At 41.0% G+C, this 19,921-nt stretch overlaps 2 protein-coding genes across 3 annotated transcripts; both read left to right on the top strand.

The window, feature by feature from the left end:
• Positions 1-1,193: 1,193 nt before the first annotated feature.
• LOC118777968 (retinol dehydrogenase 12-like) lies at positions 1,194-10,462 on the top strand. Of its 2 annotated transcripts, none has more exons than XM_036529248.1 (7): positions 1,194-1,314; positions 6,532-6,700; positions 7,391-7,630; positions 7,795-7,884; positions 8,116-8,304; positions 8,582-8,691; positions 9,633-10,462. In XM_036529248.1, the coding sequence occupies exons 2-7, from the start codon at positions 6,538-6,540 to the stop codon at positions 9,843-9,845; spliced, it is 1,005 nt and encodes a 334-aa protein (XP_036385141.1). In that variant the 5' UTR covers positions 1,194-1,314; positions 6,532-6,537; the 3' UTR covers positions 9,846-10,462. The 2 variants fall into 2 exon arrangements, with proteins under 2 accessions (XP_036385141.1, XP_036385140.1); XM_036529247.1 differs by lacking the exon at positions 1,194-1,314 and adding an exon at positions 4,134-4,171.
• A 3,449-nt stretch (positions 10,463-13,911) lies between these two features.
• LOC118777969 (retinol dehydrogenase 12-like) lies at positions 13,912-19,921 on the top strand. The gene is made up of 6 exons (XM_036529249.1): positions 13,912-14,685; positions 16,095-16,334; positions 16,499-16,588; positions 16,811-16,999; positions 17,312-17,421; positions 18,531-19,921. Exons 1-6 carry the CDS (start codon positions 14,523-14,525, stop codon positions 18,708-18,710), a joined length of 972 nt encoding a protein of 323 aa, XP_036385142.1. The 5' UTR covers positions 13,912-14,522; the 3' UTR covers positions 18,711-19,921.

Raw genomic sequence — 19,921 nt, 5'->3', positions numbered from 1 at the left:
TCTTACATTTTTTTACAATGTTACCTATTTTTATATTTACTGAGGCAATTGTGGGTTAAGTACCTTGCCTACGGGTACAGCAGCAGTGCCCCAGTGGGGACTCAAACCAGCAACCTTTCAGTTACATGTTGTGCTGCTTAACCACTGTGCTTACACTGCTGCCACATCAATGATGTTACATCATTGAACCATTTGGCCATTGTACTCGGTGCAGGACATTTTCCTTGCAAAACATTCCAGAGTGTATCCAAATACACAATGGCACTGGCATGTGATTCTGCCTTTGTACCTGGAGGCCTCCTTTTCCAGGCCATATGACCTGGATCAAAAGCTCTCAGCTGTTTCAGAAACTCTCGACTGTTTCAGAAACGCAATATATTTTTGTTGAGTTTGCTCCCTGTCTGATTGTTCACACCTTTTAGCATGTAACAACCTAATCAAAGTAATAAGAATCCATGACAAAGCTCTTAGCTTGCAGCAAAACCGATTTGCAAGTCTTATAAGTATACAAAGTCTACTTGGAGACAGTCTTCTCAGTTAAAAGGAACGTGCTCTGAGAGATAGGACCGCATTGAAGCTAGGGAGTTTGGCTGGCTGAAGATGGAAGGATCAATAGATCTCCATGTCTTGTAAGAAGCGGTTGATTAGTAAGTACAGCTACGGAAAGAATGTGTCATCTCGTTAGGAATGGAGTGATGCAATAAAAATGCTTTGATTCTCTTTGAAAACCCTCCAAGGGTTCATTGTCAGTAAGTTGGTACACTTTTTGTAGATGCTTCAGGAGACCATCAAAAAAGCTGTTTACTTAATCGTGTTATCAACATGTTGGTCACCAGAGGGCCACATTGTTGTCTGTATGTCTCATTTCGTTCAGGTGTTTCCCCTTTGTTGATTAGTTAGTGTTTGCGCCTGTGGTCACTAATATTTAATTTATGCCTTTTATTCTTGTCTTTTCCCAGTTTTGAGTCGCCATATGCCTGCCTGCCTGCTTGTGTTCGTCCAAGCCTGTTGGTATTTTGCGAGTCTCCAGTAAAAAACTTTATTTTTGAACCAAACACCGAGTCGTCTATGCTTTTGGGTTCAGTCTACTTCTTGTCACACTTTGCACAATTTGTCCTTAATCGCTAACCATGGATTTAGGCACGTATGTACGTTTAATCGATCTATTTCATTCATTCATTCATATAGCGTAGACATCCTCCGACCTCAAAGAACACTCTCCGCTTTACATCAGCTGTCGGACGCTGTTCCAGCGTGGGTTGTTGGTGGTTCCCCAGCGTTTGTTTATGGAAGAGCATTGAAGAGCAGCAGTCGGTAAGTAAACCGATCCATGTTCACATTTAAGTCAGTTTTAACGAATGCACAGTTCATTTCAAATTCAAACTTGTCAAAGAAAGCCTATCCAGATCAAATTCAATTTATTATGAGTGCAATTTACCGAGCATGCTTCACTTTTCGCACGTTTCCCTGGATGAATGCAGTTGGAAGCCAGTACTTCACTTGTATCTTTAGGACAGTGGATAATGCTCCCTATTCGGCCACACAGTTGCGACTAGCATAGTTTACATATCACTCATTTATACGTTTAGGTATCTGAGTTGTTTCCATGGGTAGCCTTCTTGTGCCAATCACCGGTGTGTTCCCAGTGTGGTAATGCTCTCCATCTGTAAACCACGTTGTCCATCTTTAAACCACCCTGGCAGAACAAGCTCTGCTCCGTGCTTTTGAAGAAGCCTTTGGAGTGTTGCATGATTTGACTTACTATTACTGTAGGTATTTGGTGTGAAGGAGAGGGACCTATGGCTGATGTCTCCCGAGATCAATGCAAAAGAAGGTGTCCATGCATTTTATTATGGGAACACTTACATTACATTACATTATATGACATTTAGCAAATGCTCCTATCCTAAGCAACTTCCATCACAGTACTCTCCCTGGGAGTTTTGCTGTCAGCTTTTTGGAGGGTTTGCAGTGTGAGAATTCAGTACGGTGGATTTGCAGTATATACCCTAATCCTGTTAAGGTCATCGGTGGCTGTAGTTGGCAATTTATAAAGTCTCTAAGAACTGAGCCCCTTTATATTGAAGATAATTTTATTTGATACAGTAAAATGTTATGCATATTCAGAAAATCCCCGTTAATCATGGGAAGCCTTCAGGCAGGCACTCAACATATTTGCAATATAGTGTCTTGATTGAAATATAGATCAAGAGTAAAAAATCCAGCTGATCAAGTGTTACTTGAAATTGATTTAGAGTTGAGAGGTTGTGCTGTAACCAAACACAATGAACGACGTGACGTATTTGTTTTATGGTGAACGTTCAACAGCAAATTTTACACTTCAGCATGATATCCACGTTAAAGCCATTGTTTCCACAGCATTGTTTCCTATTAGGAATTTTAAACACTGCAAATGCAATTGATCTGCAACTTTACACAAATGCTGTCTTGCATTATCAAAAGCCAACCCATGAAGAGGTTTGCAAATCACTTCTAACAGCTGCTATACTTCTCTCTTTCTCTCAATTGGCAGTGAACACAGTAAGAAACTAACTACACTGTGGCATCCAATTGAAGCAATTGCAAGTGACCCTCCAGGTCAAAAGATGAAACACCGATTGAAACATAAATCAATTTCTTGTAACAATAAAATGCAGCTCATACGGTGGATGAAATAAGGGGAAATGTAAAGCAATTTGGCACTGGTGACACTTAAACCATTTTACACTATGGCTTACGTTGGTTACAGATGTTACATGTAAGATTTTACATTTTCTCCATTCATACAGCTGGATATTTACTGAGGCAGTCCTGTGTTAGCTACCTTGCCCAAGGGTACAGCAGCAGTGCCCCAGCGGGGGAATCAAACCAGCAACCTTTTCATTACAAGCCCTGCTCCTTACCACTGTGCTACACTGCCACCCCTTGATTTTATATGAAGTTTAAAAGGTAAAGACTACTGCTACTGGCATTCAAAGACACAGCTTAGGCTATGGCAGCTCTCAGTGCTCATTATGATAGAAGCAAATGAGTGCTAATGCATCTTTATTGATGTATGTTCAGTTATACAGTTATTAAATGGAGGGTATTTTTGCTTGCTTACTCCCACTATGTTCTGATGTTTTTTGTAGCTTATCCCTATACATTCTAATAATTAAGTGGCCTTATGGAATAATCTGCATCTACTTTGACCTGGTTATTCTTGTACAAACCAAACAATACATGTATTTTAATATTGTACCACAGTGATAGTTAATGTTCAGTCACCTCAGTGACTACTACTGACATATTTGCAAAAATACATTTACTGTCTTGTTTTTCTTAATACTTTATCTTAACAAGGTGCTGTTTTTTCAGGATAGTTAATACATCATGCATTTGCAATGGTCTTTTTTTTAAAGGTCGTTAGTGTTCTGTCAAACATTGTAGGTACGGTTTGGCTAAAAAAAAACAAACATGTATGCAGATCTTCCATAGCAGCATAAGCCGTTTTCCCTATTGTCTAATGCACTGATTCTCAATCCTGCTCCTGGGGCCCCCCCTGCTCCGCACGTTTTCCATCTTTCCCTGCTCTACCTACCTGACCGAACTAATCAGTGGCACTTTTGATTAGCCGAACACACCTGATTTAATAAAGAGGGGGGGGAGCGTGTGAATTCCACCAACTATAGCCAGGGCAGAACGATGTGAAAGCACAAATTACGGATGCCTACGACATGAGGTTAATTTTAACTAGTTAGTTGGCAGTCCAAGTGAGTCTTCAGTTAAGCAGCTATGTCTGTCTGGCAGTATCTGGGGGGTCTTTAGGTGCTCAAGCACCTGCCCCTTTTCCCCTCGATGGTCATGGTGCCCTTTTTGGCAAGGCAGGTTTTTTTTTTTTCGCTTGTTTGTTTTTTTTGCCTGCCCATGGCCCTTATCAAGAAGAATTTCAACAATTTAATAATATTTAAACTAAAAGTTAAAAATGCCCAGCTGGCTGCCACTCATGGTCAATAAGCTGAAGGGTGAAGTTGCTGGTAGCCGTGGGTTTGCTACATTATCTGTTTGCGCGTCCCCCTCCATCTTTGAATGAAGGGCCCATTAGCCAATAGAAATTAAGCGCACAACCACCAGGTCGCGTGTGCCCATGAATTTGAAGCAGCAGCAGTCAGTGACACTGGCAAACAGGAAGGTAAGTAATTTCTTGTTCTCCATAACTGCCAGTTTAAATTTAAAATCTGAACCATTATAATATCTGGTGTGACACAACAAGTGAGCTATTCGCACAGTTCATGCAGAGACTGCTACTCAGCGACGTTGAGAGATGGCAAGTTTAATTTGTGTTTCAAAGCAGTCGGGTCGTCTCTCACCCGTTTGCTTGTTGTCACGTTATATTTAGGCCTGTAGTGTTACACTTCATTGGGAAATTGTGCAGTAGCATAGTAGCCAGCCCACAATATAGTGGGTCTGATTCTGAAGGTCACATAGGCTAGTTAGTTTTCTGATCATTTTGCTAGTTTGGACAGCATGTGTTTATAGTGATAAAATGCATTCCATAACGTTGTTGCAATATCTGTCAGTTTTTGTGTGTGTGTGTGTGTGTGTGTGTGTGTGTGTGTGTGCTCTGTTATGCATCTATTGAACATCATACGGTAACACACTAACATTGCATGTGTGGCTGTTTTGAGTGGGCACCAAAGATTTTATTTATTATTAGTGTTATTATTTATGTTTTGTGTCTATTTATGTCAGGGCGGCAGTGTAGCATAGTGGTTAAGGAGCAGGACTCGTAACCGAAAGGTGGCCGGTTCGATCCCCGCTGGGACACTGCTGCTGTACCCTTGGGCAAGGTACTTAACCCACAATTGCCTCAGTAAATATCCAGCTGTATAAATGGATAACATTGTAAAGAACTGAAACCTATGTAAGTCGCTTTGGATAAAAGCGTCTGCTAAATGAATAAATGTAAATGTAAATGTATTTCAATAATAAGCTACAGCTAAAATATATTAGGCCTATTTTGTATTTGCTTCATTTAATATTACATATTCAGTACAGATTCATAACTGAACAGCCGTACACATTCCCAGCCTTACCTAACTTATCTGGAACTGCTCTGTGCACAACAGTGCTTTCTGGTATGCATTCTGGTATGCATTCTTGTCTGCTTACATTCTTGCATTCTTGTCTGCATACATTCTTGCATTCTTGTCTGCATTCTTGTCTGCTTACAGCCCCAGCAGACACTGACAAGAAACAGCAATGTCCAGCTACACCAGCTGATCATGTCCTCTAACAGCCTGAGAGTAGTCTGCAACTAAGTAATCTTCAAATAATAATTACAATAATACATCTTTATAAATGCCAAACTCTTCTAAGGCGTAATCATAAAGTATGCTGCGGTTTGTTATAAGATTCCATTTTACATTCTCTTTGAATATTGGTTGTTATAATTCGGCAGGTTATGCCGTAGTTGGTGTTCTAACATCTTGATCCATGTGCCCCTTTTTAAATTTGAGCACCTGCCCCCCTTTAAAGGTCTCTGCACAGCCCTGGACGTTAAGGCCTACTTCTCATCAGATAGCATGCAAACTGAGGTTGTGTTAAATTGCAAACGATATGGAGACTATTTCAGTAGGTTTTTGTTGACTACTGAGGTTATACTGCTATTTTAGCATTGTGATTAATCCTTTGGTCAGGAGCTTTGCTAGCTTCCTAGCTTTCATGCCCAGCCAAGATGGCTGTGATCTATTTTCTAACAAGGGCAGTAAGTGGCCTGCTGTTGGCTACAATGAACAGATGTGGCTATTGGCAAGAAGAGGCCAATGGAGAGACAAATAAAAGGAGGACCAGAACATTTTTATTATATCATGTGGCAGAAAAAGTATGATGAAAATTAAAAAAAGATGGATGGCATGCCTGCTGTCCCAGGTTCATTTCAAATGAAGCTACAGCATGTTACTGCAGTTTAATTTTTAATCCTCATACAACCATCAGCCATAGTTGGGTTGATCAGATTTTTTTTGTTTGTGTAACCATAATACAAAAGAGTTCACTGTCTTTGTTTTTATGCATGGGGTATACTATGAATTCACACCAATAAAATTTAAAATTCAACTTGATCATTGTAACATTAGTACTGGGGAGTATAGCTATTTAACACAAGCATTCTGACACATTGCATTACATTATTGGCATTTAGCAAACACTTATCTAAAGCAACTTACATTTTTTTACATGATACCCATTTATACAGCTGGATATTTACTGAGGCAATTGTAGGTTAAGTACCTTGCCTAGTGCCCCAGCAGGGAATCTAATCAGCAAACATTCGGTTACGAATCCTGCTCCTTACCATGCCATGCTACACTGCTGGGGCATTGCCGGTTTACCCTAGGGAAAGTTACTTAACCCACAACTGCCTCCATAAATATCCAGCTGAATGAACAGATAAAATTATTAGCTACATGAGTTGCTCTGGATAAGACCATCCCCTAAATGACAATAAGATAATGTAATTGTATTTATTACTTTCCTTTGTGAATCTCTCAGGTTCAGATGGAGTGGATGTGGACTGACATCTTCACACACCCACTATGGGCGTTTTGCACACTGGTCTTGGGTCTTGTGATGCGGGCACAGTGGAGGTGCTCGTGGGACCCACGAGCCTGTCACGTAGAACTTAAAGGGAAGACAGCCATCGTCACCGGAGCGAATACAGGTGATATCGAACCCTGTTCATCGTTCCAGCAACTCGTTTTAATCTCATTCACCACAGTGTTGTGAAACATAGGCTATCTTAAAAAGCTAGTTTGAAGAGAACTTTGTCACACTTCAGAAAAATTCAGTTTGCTTTTGATAAAGTTAACAGCTAATTAGCTTTTGTTGATAATTAAATTTGTTTATTTCACTTCCCACCCTTTTTCTTGTGACGTTGTGGTGATCTCACTTTTGCTCACTGATAAGGTGAGACATATGTGCACGTGTGAGATTAATTCATGGGAAAACACAGAAGGGAATTTTTAATATTATTTACATTCCTCTTCTACAGGGTTTTCAGATTCACTTGGGGTCAGGTGGGGCTCCAGTCTTTTGTATTGAACTCTGAGTAGCAAATTTAAGTAGGTACATTTTGACTCATACACAATAGGTTTTTTTATTCATGTGAGTGACTGTCAAAAAGTCGAGACCATGTATGTATCCAAGAATGGTGGTAATAATCTAATTAAATGCTCAAGTTAAGGACAAGCTTCATAGCAATATCATATTAATATCAATATAATATTGCATTTCCCACTGCACCACCTGCTTTGATCAATCCATTCAATTAATATTCCTCAATATTACTGAATATTTCTCTCTCTATCTATCTATCTCTCTCTCTCTCTCTCTCTCTCTCTCTCTCTCTCAGGGATCGGGAAGTTCGTTGCCCTGGACTTTGCCCGTCGTGGTGCCCGCGTGATCCTCGCTTGCCGCAGCGAGGCGAAGGGGTTGGCGGCCATGAGGGAGATCCGCCAGCGCAGCGGGAACGAGGACGTCCACCTGCGCCTGGTGGACACCTCCTCCCTCACCTCCGTCAGAGAGTTCGCCGACAGAATTCTCCAGGAGGAGAAGCAGCTGCACATCCTGGTCAACAACGCCGGGGCCTCAGGTGCAGTTCACTTCAGGATGCAGACCAGTTGCACAAATATTTGTGCATGTATTGCACCTATGTGTGCCTCCTCAACGTTCTAGCAGTGATCCTGCCTCTATATCTATCTGTCTGTATATACATATAGATATCTGTGGCATTCTTATGTCTGCGTTGTCGTCTAGGTCTCCCCAGACAGATCACCTCAGATGGGCTGGAGGTGTCCTTTGCCACCAACCACGTGGGGCCATTCCTGCTCACCAACCTGCTCTTAGGTCAGGCAGTGCTCCTTTCTGTCCAGTCTTACGAACTGTTTTACACATTGGTAGTGCTGCCAAAGTTGGCAAATTTTATTTTTGCTTTCAGTACCATTACCGTGCGTTTACGCTATGCTATCCATAGATAACTGTTCCTCTGTTTCTGTGTCTCCCTCTCTCTCGCTCTCGCTCTCTCTCTCTCTCTCTCTCTCTCTCTCTCTCTCTCTCTCTCTTTCCTTTTTGTCTCAGATCTGATGAAGCACTCTGCTCCAGCCCGCATTGTGAACGTGTCCTCAGCCAGCCACTGGAGGGGCGCGGTTGACTTCTCGCACTTTCACGGTGACAACCTTACTTATTTGGTTGCCCGTGTCTACAGCCACACCAAGCTCCACAACATCATCTGCACCAATGAGCTGGCTCGCAGGCTGCAGGGTACAGGTACTTCCAGCAGGGGGCAGGAGGTCATGACGGAGCAGAAGGAGTGGGTTGCTTGAGAACTGGGAGCCATGGAGAGATGAGGTGGAAGAAAGGACAGAAAATGATGAAAAGAGGGGATGAACAAAGCTTTCAGATCACCTGTAGACCAGTACTGACTGGTGTGGTACATCAGTAATGTAATGATGTGCAGGGTGCATTGGCAGTAGAATTCAGCACTTCATTCAGCTTTTCTCTTCACTCCATACTCCGTATGTGTGTGTGTCTGTGCACGTTTCAGGTGTGACGGCAAACTCCTTGCACCCAGGCACAGTTATGACAGATATGATGCGGCACCACAACTGGCTGGTGAGAATCCTTCTCAGGATGGCGGGACTTTTCTTCTTCAAGGTAACCGCAAGGCTCAACAATATCGTCACTGCGGTGGGAAACCGCTGTGATCGATGCCACATTTAGCTGCTTTTCTGTTGTGCCTCTGGAAATGATGGAATTAGTATCACTATTTATCAGCTGTACATGAAATCTGAATGTGAAAATCAAACCTTACCTGCCATCACCTACAACAACAGTTTAGGTGCAGTTGACAAGGAAATTGCACATGCCTGTGCATGTATCTCAGGTGTACTGTATAATTCCAGTATGTGCTTTTATTACATCATAAGGGGATATATAAATTGCAGTTTCATGGGACATACACTTTTTTTAGGTAGTCCTACCTAATAGCGAATTAGTCCCCATTTTGCCCTCAGGGCGGCCTGAATTTATTGGGGAATGGACTCAACAGGATATTCAATGTGCAGCACAGGGATGCTGACCATGTTGACTTCAGCGCTTTCCGTAGTTGTTGCAGATTGGCTGGGGGGGTGGGTCTCTACTCCGGAAAGCTCCTTCCATCACAGAATTTTGATTTTGATTGGCTAGAGACCTGTTTACATGGGAATCCATTGTCATGCTCCCGAAACCATCCCTGGACAATCCTAACCTTGTGGCATGGAGCATTATATCCTGCTGAAGAGCCCATTTGCAGGTTGGATATACTGCTGCCATGAAGGGATGCACCTGATCAGCAATGACGTTCTTTTATCCTGTGACGCTCAAATGTTGCTCTTCTCATATCAAGGATATGCAATGCATGCCGCAAAAACACAGCCCGTACCATTGCACCGCCACCGCCATCCTGGGTTGGTGACACCCAGCAGGACAGATCCCCAGTGTTTGAGTTCCTCATGCCACTGCAACTGCAGCTTCTATTTTTTGCCGACTGGAGTGAAATTGGGTTAGGTGGTATTTTCGCTGCCCCGACGTGTCTGTTTCTGTCTCTGTCCCCGCAGTCTGCCGAGGGAGGGGCGGTGAGCACCATCTACTGTGCTGTATCCGAGGAGGTGGAGGGAATCACAGGGAAGTACTTCGACAGTGACTGCTCTCTGGTCCTCCCCGCCCCCCTTGCCAGAGACCCTGCTCTGGCTGTCAAAGTCTTTGAGTTCTGCGAGAGACTAACAGCCAAGCTTGAGGAAAGGAAGCCAGCTGGAGGAGTCCAGTTGTGAAGTTATGCTTAAATTCTGTGGACTGTTAAGTTTGAATCTTCACTTTTCATAGAGGTCACCATCACAAAATAAGGATGATTACAGGTATAACATCTTGATTGTCCTAAATTATGTTACATGACTCCATATTATCCATACCTTAATTTTAGTCTATTCCGTTAGGATGGTTTGGCCAGATGCTCTTATCCAGAGGGACTTGTATATCTTACATTCCTACAGGGTTATTAGTGTTACCAGTTGGATAAACCAGTGAAACAAACTGAAGTGATTTAATTTTATTTATTGACCAATCATAACATGTTAGGGCTGTGTCTATACCAGTGAATCCAGGAGGTATAACATTAACAGAAGGAGAGAGAACAGTATTAACCTGCTGAAACACACTTTGGTTATTGCCTGTATGGTTCTCATTGTTTCTAGTGTACAACAGCCCATCCTCAATCACTGTGTGTTGGTTTGAGTGTTCCAGCATATGATTACTTTTCCTTAATCAAGTTCATTCATTCATACAGTGGAGATATCCTCAGACCTCAAAAGACATTCTGTACTATTTCAACTGCAAGTCTCTTTTCTACAGTCTAAAAAATGATTCATGGGGTTAGTGAGTAAAACTTAAAATCAAGAGCTTTTTCAACATAAAATTAAGTTTGTTACATGTATGTGTTTTAGTCAGTTAACTCATTTTAAGAAGTTGGACAAAATGAAAATAAAGAAAACTGTCTTAACTTAGATATATATATCGATTTTGAATAAACATTTTTGCCTTCACTTAATAGAAAAGTATTAAGTTAGTGCAACTTGTATATCTACACTCTAATTCAGTGATTGTAGAGTTGTGTCGTGTGGTGGGGTAGTGGGCGGAGCTTCCCAGCATGCCTTGTGGCACTGGACTGTTTTTTTTTTTTTTTTTTTTCCCCCACCATGGATGTGACTGTGTTCCCCTTTTATCTAGTTCCCTCCTAGCGGGTCAATATGAGTGCATTTTTCCTGTTTTGACTGTTGCTTAAAAGCTGGGTTGTGAAATTGAGTAACAGAAAAGTCATCATTTTGAAATAAGAACCCACCTTGCTGTGTTTGGTGTTAAAAATGAGAAGAATCTACTTGTATGCTATCCCCTGTGTACTGAATCTATATTATGTTCTTTGGTTGATTCATTAAAACATTATTTAAAAAAAAAATTTGAAGCATGAGGAAGATATCACTCCAGGAGATGGAAGAGCACATCACGCAGCTACAGCGTGAGGGGGTATGGCTTAATATCACCAACACTTTTTCATTAAAATTAAGTTGGTTCAACTTAATTAAGCTTTAAGGGGACAAAGCAAATCATGTTGCTTGTACTAAGTAATTGAGTTAGTCTGACTATAAAAGCCTCATGGAATTTACTCAATAATGGCTGAGTTGGAATTACTTAATATTTGGTTTATTCAATTATGAAAACAAGTCAATCTCAGTATTTTTGAACTCTGATCTGGTGTTTTCATAAAGTAAAAATATATTGTGGCTATGGAAGAGCATTGAAGAGAAACAGTTGGTAGGGAAACAGACCTGTGTTCATTTTTTATCATCAGTTTAACAAATGCACTGTTCAGCTCAGACAGATTTCTTTGTCTGATAAAGCTCACCAAGTTCAGTTCCATTATGAGAGCAGTTTACCAAGATTATGTTCTTCATGTATAAACCACATCCTCCATCTATAAACAACCTTAGCAGAACAAGCTCCAGTCTGTGTTTTCACAGGAGCCTCAAGGTGACATGGGCAAGTGAGAGATATTTGGGGTAAAACTGACCATATTATGATTGGATTGAGCAAATGCTGGCATCACCACTGAAATGAGCATCTTTTGTGTTTGCATGCAACTAATCCAGTAAGTCTGTATTGCTTACTGTCACTGGACAATTGACATAGGCCTGTTAGGCAGGTGATGTTAAGGACAGGCACCTGTGGTCAAAGTCTCCTGAGATCAGTAAGAGAGAAAATGTACCTGTCGATGTTCTATGATTCACGAAACTGTGCTCACGATTCGAAATCGCTTCAAAACAGTATTACCCCAACAAATAATGTTGACAAGAAGACAAAAAAATAGGTTGAACACGTTTTCTTTTCTCTTAATTTTATTTCTTCCGATATCAGACCGTTAGTCCTGCCAATATCCATGGTGGAGGCTACCACTGGTCAGAGCGAAATGTCGCTGATACAAAACGGATCCGTAATTGGCTGAACCCTACAGAACTCTAGTCAACATAATGTAAGGAGCGAATTTACGAAACTAATAAATTGTTTGAGCTACAAGAAGCTGCCAATTTAAGTTGTAACGTCACCTAGCTTGACAATTAGCTCAACTTTCCTCGCATAATTTAAATAGTGCTGCGGAATTCATTAGCTGGCCAGTGAACGAGCTAGCCAACAGGCTGGCATTTGAGACATTTTATCAGAGGCTAATAATGGTATATGGTCAAATATAGTTTTGACATAGTACAATAACAGGGCTACTTACCGTTACTTTAAGATGCTTTGATTTAGTAAAACGACATGATCGGTGACACAGCACAAGTGAATTAAAGGAGCGCGTTTAATCCTTTAATGACGTTAATTTTCTTAAAAGTGGCGTTAAATTCTAAGAAAATTATCGTCACTAGTGAGATGCCAGAGAAGGTGTCCGTAGTTAACTAGTGCCATGTTAAATAAATGTTAAAACGGATTGCCATTTATTAGTTGCATTTTCGTTCTCACAGTGACTGCACTTTTCATGCTAGTGACGTTTGCTTGGGTGTACTAGTATGAATGAAGTTTTCACTAGTAAAAAAAATTGTTCGAACAAGAAAGAATGTAGTGTTAAGTTCTCACATGTGACGTTTATTTTCTTACTAGTGACATTTATGTTCTTAAACTGCTAAGCATTTTATTAGAACTTGTATCTTTAAATTTGTCACTAGTATTTTGATGTCACCAGTTTAATTAGTAACGTGCAAAAATAGTCTCTATAACGGGGTAGAGGGGACTCCGAAAAGAAGGAGTGTTGGAAAGGATGGAAGGAACAGGCACCTTTGTGTCACTTCGGGCCTTAGCTTGACCGGCTTCATGAGAAGCGGGTAACAAGAGTTATTTAAACCCTATCCACCTACCAGCTGCTAAAGATTATTCATATTTGCGTAATGTTTTCTAGAAACAGCATTATTATTATTATTATTATTATTATTATTATTATTATTATTATTATTATTGTTGTTGTTGTTGTTGTTGTTGTTCTTGTTCTTGTTCTTGTTCTTGTGGCTGTTATTGTTATTATTTCTCACCTCTTAAGTGCTTGGCATATTTTTTGTTCTATGTCACATATAATACGCAGCATTTCTTCTGAGGTAGAGTGGAGATTGGATACGTTGATGTACAGAGTTGAACAAATCTGAACATATTACCATGTTAAATTTCATGCAACAGCTGTGAAATTTAATGTAGCAGCCGCCAGTAGAGGAAATAAAAGAAAATATTCAATATTGATTCCTTTCTTTCCCGTTATGTTTTGTGTCCATTCATGATAGCAGGGAACTGACGAGGGATGAATTCCTCAGGTTGTAGGTTTAATCTAGCTGCAAAGCACTTGTTATTAATGTTGAGTAACCGAAACAAAATAATCAACTCTGTCAAAATAAATAAAAATGCATAATAAAGAAAATTAAAATAGTTTAACATTAGCTGTAAAAGACAGATAGTCCAATGTTAGGGTAAAGGATCCAGACTCCAAAGAAGCAGCCAGTTCTGCTTCTTCTTTTTTGTATTATTATTATTATTATTATTATTATTATATTACTTTATTGTTGTTGTTAAAAGTAGTACTTGTATTAGTACCTTAAGAATCAACTTTTTAAGTATGTCAGTTTTTTGTCCCACACGATAGTTTCCATTATTTTCAGTGACCACAAAGTTCATACTGTATCCACATTTGCTATGCTGTATGTGTTACTCAAGACGGTTGCCATTTGATTGAATGTGAGCCCACATAACTTTGCACGTCATGTGGAGACGGTATGATTAAGTTCATAAACGTTCCGAGCTGGTTTTGTTTGCTACACAGTACGAATAGGATACGCGTTCAACGCGAGTGAAATTAAGCGTAGTTATAGTTTGTAAGACATCAAATACTGCTTCGTTTGATCTATTACACATGATTAATAAATTACCATCAGGTGTACCGACCTCAGGAAATGTATCTCTTTTTTGGTTATTCTTTGTCCAAGAGATGAGCTTTATTACACTTGCAGAGGGCATTTCAATGTGTTTTCAGCTTTAAACAGCTAAGTAGGTGTGTGCCAAGTAGCTACTAGCTTTTGATTTTATATATGCGGTGGAAAAGGACGACGATATATTTATTCATACTTGGCAAAGACTAAGTGAAATCCAGGAAATCATCATATTAAATTAGCGCTGGATGTGACATCGAGATATAGTACAGCCCATACGTATTATACACTTCAGACTTTAAGACCGCGCGGTTTACACCTTAGCTGAAGCTACGACCTTGGATTTTGATCAAATGATAATTTTTCATTATGTAGACAGTCCTGTGCTCAAATTATGAAATTTTCCGTTACTTTCAAGTAACCGAGCTTAGTTTATGTTTTGTGAGATTCGTGAAGATTAATTTTGCGCCTTACGTGGTTTCGTCTCACAACTCCGAAATGGAGTGGATGTGGACTGATATCTTTTCGCATCCGCTATGGGTGTTTTCCACGCTGGTTTTAGGGCTTGTGGTGCGGGCACAGCGAAGGGGCCCGTGGGACCCGCGAACCTGTCCCGTGGAATTGAAAGGGAAGACAGCCATCGTTACTGGAGCAAATACAGGTGAATACAAGTTGTTTGTTTTTAAAGTACGTCGTACAACTTTTGTCATTTAACTTAATGAGGTGTACCATGACGTTGAGAAATGTACATAATCTAGTTCATACACCACGGTCACGACTGTGAAATTTAGTATGCTTTCAATAAACAAGTTCACAAGCTTGGCTGGGTTCTTTAACTTTAGTATAGTGTTTAATGAAAGAAATGGAATATTTCTTCTGTGCATTTATGTTCGCAAGTTTCTTTTGAAACTGAATTAATGAATAATATAGCATACACATAAGCATGATTACATTTCAAAGATGCTGGTGTATATTGGGCAGAATATTTTCTTTACTCAGAGAAAAAGCAAAAGGCACTTCTAGGAGTAACTCTATCAGCTGCCTCTGTATTTAATACAAGGTATTTCTACAAATCGTTCTGAACCTAGATTCTTCTCATTCTACATTACTACTTCCTCAACGATGGACAGGAACGTATTGCGACAAGTCATAGAGACATGATATTTTTAAAGCCATATCTCTAACAGGTAATAGTAGTCCATGGCACAGAGCGTCATACTTTTTGATTACTTGGATTGTTGAAATACTGGTGATGTTAGAAGGAGACTGCTGTCGCTTAAATGTGTCTGTTGTTAAACTAATAGCAGCGCATGCCTACGTAAATATTCTTTTAAAAGATGAAAAAAAAACGTTACACAGCGTGAGTTTTTGTAAGGTAGCTAATAATTAAGTGTTTAGATTAGATTTCGCTTTCTACACCTTGTGACATTGTAATAATCTCTTTTCAGATCGCGGCTGAGGTGAGGCACGTAATTTATTCACTGGAACGTTTTTTGCATTTAGAGTACCAATATGAAAACAAGATGAACTGGAAAGAGGTCAGATGTGCATTAAGTGCATTCCTCCATAGTTTAGCAGACTTTATAAGATAGATAGATATATAGACAGATAGACAGATAGATAAATAGATAGATAATACTTTATTGATCCAAAAAGGAAATTGCCTTGCCAAAAGTCAAGTATGTTAGGAACAGGGGTACACAACATAAAATAAAATAAACATAAAATATAGGTCAATAAGAGCAATAAACAGATGTATGACAATAAATAGAACAATAAATACTGCAAGTGCAAACTGCACCTACGGAACTCTAAGTAATTTAAGGTTGTACATTTTTGATTCCTACACGAGTTTTTTCTTCGTGTGAGTGGCCGTCAAAACATTAAGGCACTGAGTATCTGAGAAAAATCTAATTACTAATCTAATTAATTACTCAAGGTTATGCTTTCATTTTTTCCATTCAGTTAATATTACTGAATAGATGAAAAACAGCCCTGCACATTTCTGCTAACCTTGTCTTGCATTTCTCTCTCTCTCTCTCTCTGTCCCTCCCTCCCTCCCTCCCTCAGGGATCGGGAAGTTTGTTGCCCTGGACTTTGCCCGTCGTGGTGCCCGCGTGATCCTCGCTTGCCGCAGTGAGGCAAGGGGGTCGGCGGCCATGAGGGAGATCCGCCAGCGCAGTGGGAACGAGGACGTCCACCTGCGCCTGGTGGACACCTCCTCCCTCACCTCCGTCAGAGAGTTCGCCGACAGAATTCTCCAGGAGGAGAAGCAGCTGCACATCCTGGTCAACAACGCCGGGGCCTCAGGTGCAGTTCATTTCAGGATGCAGACCAGTTGCACAAATATTTATGCATGTATTGCACCTATGTGTGCCTCCTCAACGCTCTAGTAGTGATCCTGCCTCTATATCTATTTGTCTGTATATACATATAGATATCTGTGGTATTCTTGTGTCTGCGTTGTCATCCAGGTCTCCCCAGACAGATCACCTCAGATGGGCTGGAGGTGTCCTTTGCCACCAACCACGTGGGGCCATTCCTGCTAACTACCCTGCTCTTAGGTCAGGCAGTGCTCCTTTCTGTCCAGTCTTATGAGCTCTGTTACCATATCGGTAGTGCTGCCAAAGTCATCACTGTTAAAACTGATGCTGTTGCTTTTTGCTGTCAGTGCCTGTAGTGTGAGTTTACTTATTGCTATTGATAGATAACTCTTGTTTCTGTGTCTTCCCTTCTCTCTCTCTCTCTCTCTCTCTCTCTCTCTCTCACCTTCCTTTCTCTCTCAGATCTGATGAAGCGCTCTGCTCCAGCACGCATTGTGAACGTGTCCTCAGTCAACCACTGGAGAGGCACGGTTGACTTTGCACATTTTCGTGGTGACAACCTTTCCTATGGGATGGACAGTGTCTACAACCACACCAAGCTCCACAACATCATCTGCACCAATGAGCTGGCTCGCAGGCTGCAGGGTACAGGTACTTCCAGCAGGGGGCAGGAGGTCATGACGGAGCAGAAGGAGTGGGTTGCTTGAGAACTGGGAGCCATGGAGAGATGAGGTGGAAGAGAGGACAGAAAATGATGAAAAGAGGGGATGAACAAAGCTTTCAGATCACCTGTAGATGAAGACTATACTGACCAATACGAGTACCAGTGTGGTACATCAGTAATGTGCTGATGTGCAGGGTGCATTGGCAGTAGAATTCAGCACTTCATTCAGCCTTTCTCTTCACTCCACACTCCATATGTGTGTGTGTGTGTGTGTGTGTGTGTGTGTGTGTGTGTTTCAGGAGTGACGGCCAACTCCTTGCATCCAGGCGTAGTTATGACAGAGGTGATGCGACACTACAGCTTCCTGGTGAGATTCATCTTCATCCTGGTGGGAATTTTCTTCTTCAAGGTAACTGCAAGGCTCAACGGGACCATGACCAGTTCTGGCAGCCAGCTGAATAGTCAGGATGTTATATCTGCTTTCCACAATCTCGCTAAAGATCACACTTTTCAATGCTCATATGGAGTTCCAAAATCAAATTGGATGTTGAAAAGTTTTTGAAACTTCTTTCACTTCATGCGCTGCACACTGCCTATTGTAAAACTAATAGTTGTTAACATTTATGCACACAGTTTGAGTTTGAGTTTGAGTTCGTGAGGATTGGGTGCGAGGTTCGAATTACGGGAGGGTCTGACCCCCCTAATTAAGATTTGGACCCCCCCAAAAGAAGTGAAAACAACAGGGGGGGGGGGGTCGAAACATTTAGATATCCTTCTATAAGGATTCAAAGGTTGTCATCTATAATTGGAAATATTACAATATATTCTTGTAATACGATTTCAGACACCGTTAAACTGGACCATACTTTGTAATATTTACAATTATAGGTAAGAAGGATATCTAAATGTTTCCACCCCTCCCGAACTGTCAGACCCCCCCCCCCCCCCCCCCGATCCCTGTAATTCGAACCCTGATTGGGTGAGTCTCAGAGAAAGTATAGCAGATGGAGAAAGGAAAACAGTCACTAGGTCATTAGTGGGAGAGTGCCTCTGGATAGTTGTGTAATATACAAAAAAAAAAAACTGAGCAAAACTGAGGGCTCTAGTTACGATCCTAGACACACCTGTTCCACAGCTTAGTGGACTTTGCCTTCAGAAGTATTTAATCTTCTAATAGCATACTAGGTATACCTGTTTTGCTAAATGCCAAAAGGTCATACTCCATTCTAATCTAAAGGTCTAAACGTTCCAGAATGCGGAACAAGCTGTACTCTTTTGGTTTCACTTGGAATTTGTCCAAACTAGAGTAGACTTCAGCAAAATTGAATTTAGAAAAACAAAAAAGAGTTCAGATGTTTTGAGTGAAGCTCGCTGCTACGTTCACAGTAGCCAAGGAAAGAAAGTGGGGTGAAGGGGATGACTGAAACATTATAGTTATGTCATACTACTCCTATTTGGGTAGGAGGTATTTTGCTGACCATGACCTTGACATCTCTGTTTCTGTCACTGTCCCCGCAGTCTGCTGAGGAAGGGGCGGTGAGCACCATCTACTGTGCCGTATCCAAGGAGGTGGAGGGAATCACAGGGAAGTACTTCGACAGTGACTGCTCTCTGGTCCTCCCCGCCCCCCTTGCCAGAGACCCCGCACTGGCCGTCAAGGACTATGAGTTCTGTGAGAGACTAACAGCCAAGCTGTGAGCTTGCACAAAGGAAAGGAAGCCAGCTGGAGGAACCCTGTTAACATGCCAGTCTGAATGCAACCATCCCCTGGTAATTGCTCCACAAAATGGTGGTGCTTTTCCCAAATGCTGTGGACTGCTGTGATGTTATGTCCTTAACCAGAGAATTCACTTAAAGGACGTAAGCAAAGTGAGGTGCCACACCACCCTCTAACCCTCTTCTACAGAACAGATGGAATGAATCAGATCAAAAGTCATCTTCTCACAACATCATCATTCTGAAAACATTTGCAACCACATGCATAGTCAGAAATTGAGTAACATGAACATCTGCTGTATATGTCTCACAGTAAACTCAAAAAACATTTAATTGTACTGTAGTGGATACTTGTAGTCTTCAGTAACAAGACATATGTGGTTATGGAAAAATTGTTTCTGAAGTTTGGATCAATGACATTACAATTCCGTTATCCACGATCCTGTCCCTCACAATTGCTCTAATTTATTCTTACTTTAATTGTGGCATTGTTCCAAACTAAGTTATATTGTATTCCATTACTACATCATATCCGTACCTTGATTCCAGTCTGATGCCTTATATTAGGCTAGCAGACGCTCTACCTACACTGTCCTGTCGTGGGTAAAACACCAGTGCCCCATCTGGAAATTCAACCTGCAACCTTTGTATTATGAGTCCTGTTCCTGACCACTATGCCACACTGTTGCCTGTCTCCACAGCTTTATTTGCCTAACCCTTAATGACCCAAAATGAAGCACAGTAAATAAACTGAATATGGTTGTATTGTCTGGAGCAGGAACTTGCAAGAAGCTCTCCCAGAGAGCACTGAGGCCGGACACTAGCATCTGAATGGGGTGCTCTGTGCTGCCCTACCCCTCCGCAACCAGCTGCTGTGAGCACATTTTTAAACCTTTGAGGATACAACAAACAGGCATAGTAAAGCTTAAAAACATCTCCCATAAGATATGCATGCCACTCTGCAAGGTACAGAAGTCATAGTGATGAATAGGCCAGTAGATATGTATGTATGAACGGGCCAGTGTATATCTATGACCCCACATATGCAGGGTCAAACACATATGACTTCTTTTATTTTGCAGGGTTGGGGGAAGGGAAAACATGTAAATTAGATTGGAAAACTGAAGGAAATGGTAAATGCTAAACTAAAAGATGAAGAGAATATATAATGATCAGAAAAACAATGGGAATGA

This window comes from Megalops cyprinoides, chromosome 5, assembly GCF_013368585.1.
Source record: "Megalops cyprinoides isolate fMegCyp1 chromosome 5, fMegCyp1.pri, whole genome shotgun sequence".
NCBI lineage: Eukaryota > Metazoa > Chordata > Actinopteri > Elopiformes > Megalopidae > Megalops > Megalops cyprinoides.
The sequence above is the reverse complement of the archived record's forward strand: the minus strand, read 5'-3'. Positions and strand labels throughout refer to the sequence as shown.

What these genes read in the sequence shown, in the direction of transcription:
- LOC118777968 (XM_036529248.1), top strand. Translation starts at nt 6,538, where the DNA reads ATGGAGTGGATGTGGACTGACATCTTCACACACCCACTATGGGCGTTT. An exon ending in CAACAACGCCGGGGCCTCAG is followed by an intron (nt 7,631 to 7,794) that starts GTGCAGTTCACT and finishes GTTGTCGTCTAG; the next exon opens with GTCTCCCCAGACAGATCACC. An exon ending in GCTCACCAACCTGCTCTTAG is followed by an intron (nt 7,885 to 8,115) that starts GTCAGGCAGTGC and finishes TTTTTGTCTCAG; the next exon opens with ATCTGATGAAGCACTCTGCT.
- LOC118777969 (XM_036529249.1), top strand. Translation starts at nt 14,523, where the DNA reads ATGGAGTGGATGTGGACTGATATCTTTTCGCATCCGCTATGGGTGTTT. An exon ending in CGTTACTGGAGCAAATACAG is followed by an intron (nt 14,686 to 16,094) that starts GTGAATACAAGT and finishes TCCCTCCCTCAG; the next exon opens with GGATCGGGAAGTTTGTTGCC. An exon ending in CAACAACGCCGGGGCCTCAG is followed by an intron (nt 16,335 to 16,498) that starts GTGCAGTTCATT and finishes GTTGTCATCCAG; the next exon opens with GTCTCCCCAGACAGATCACC.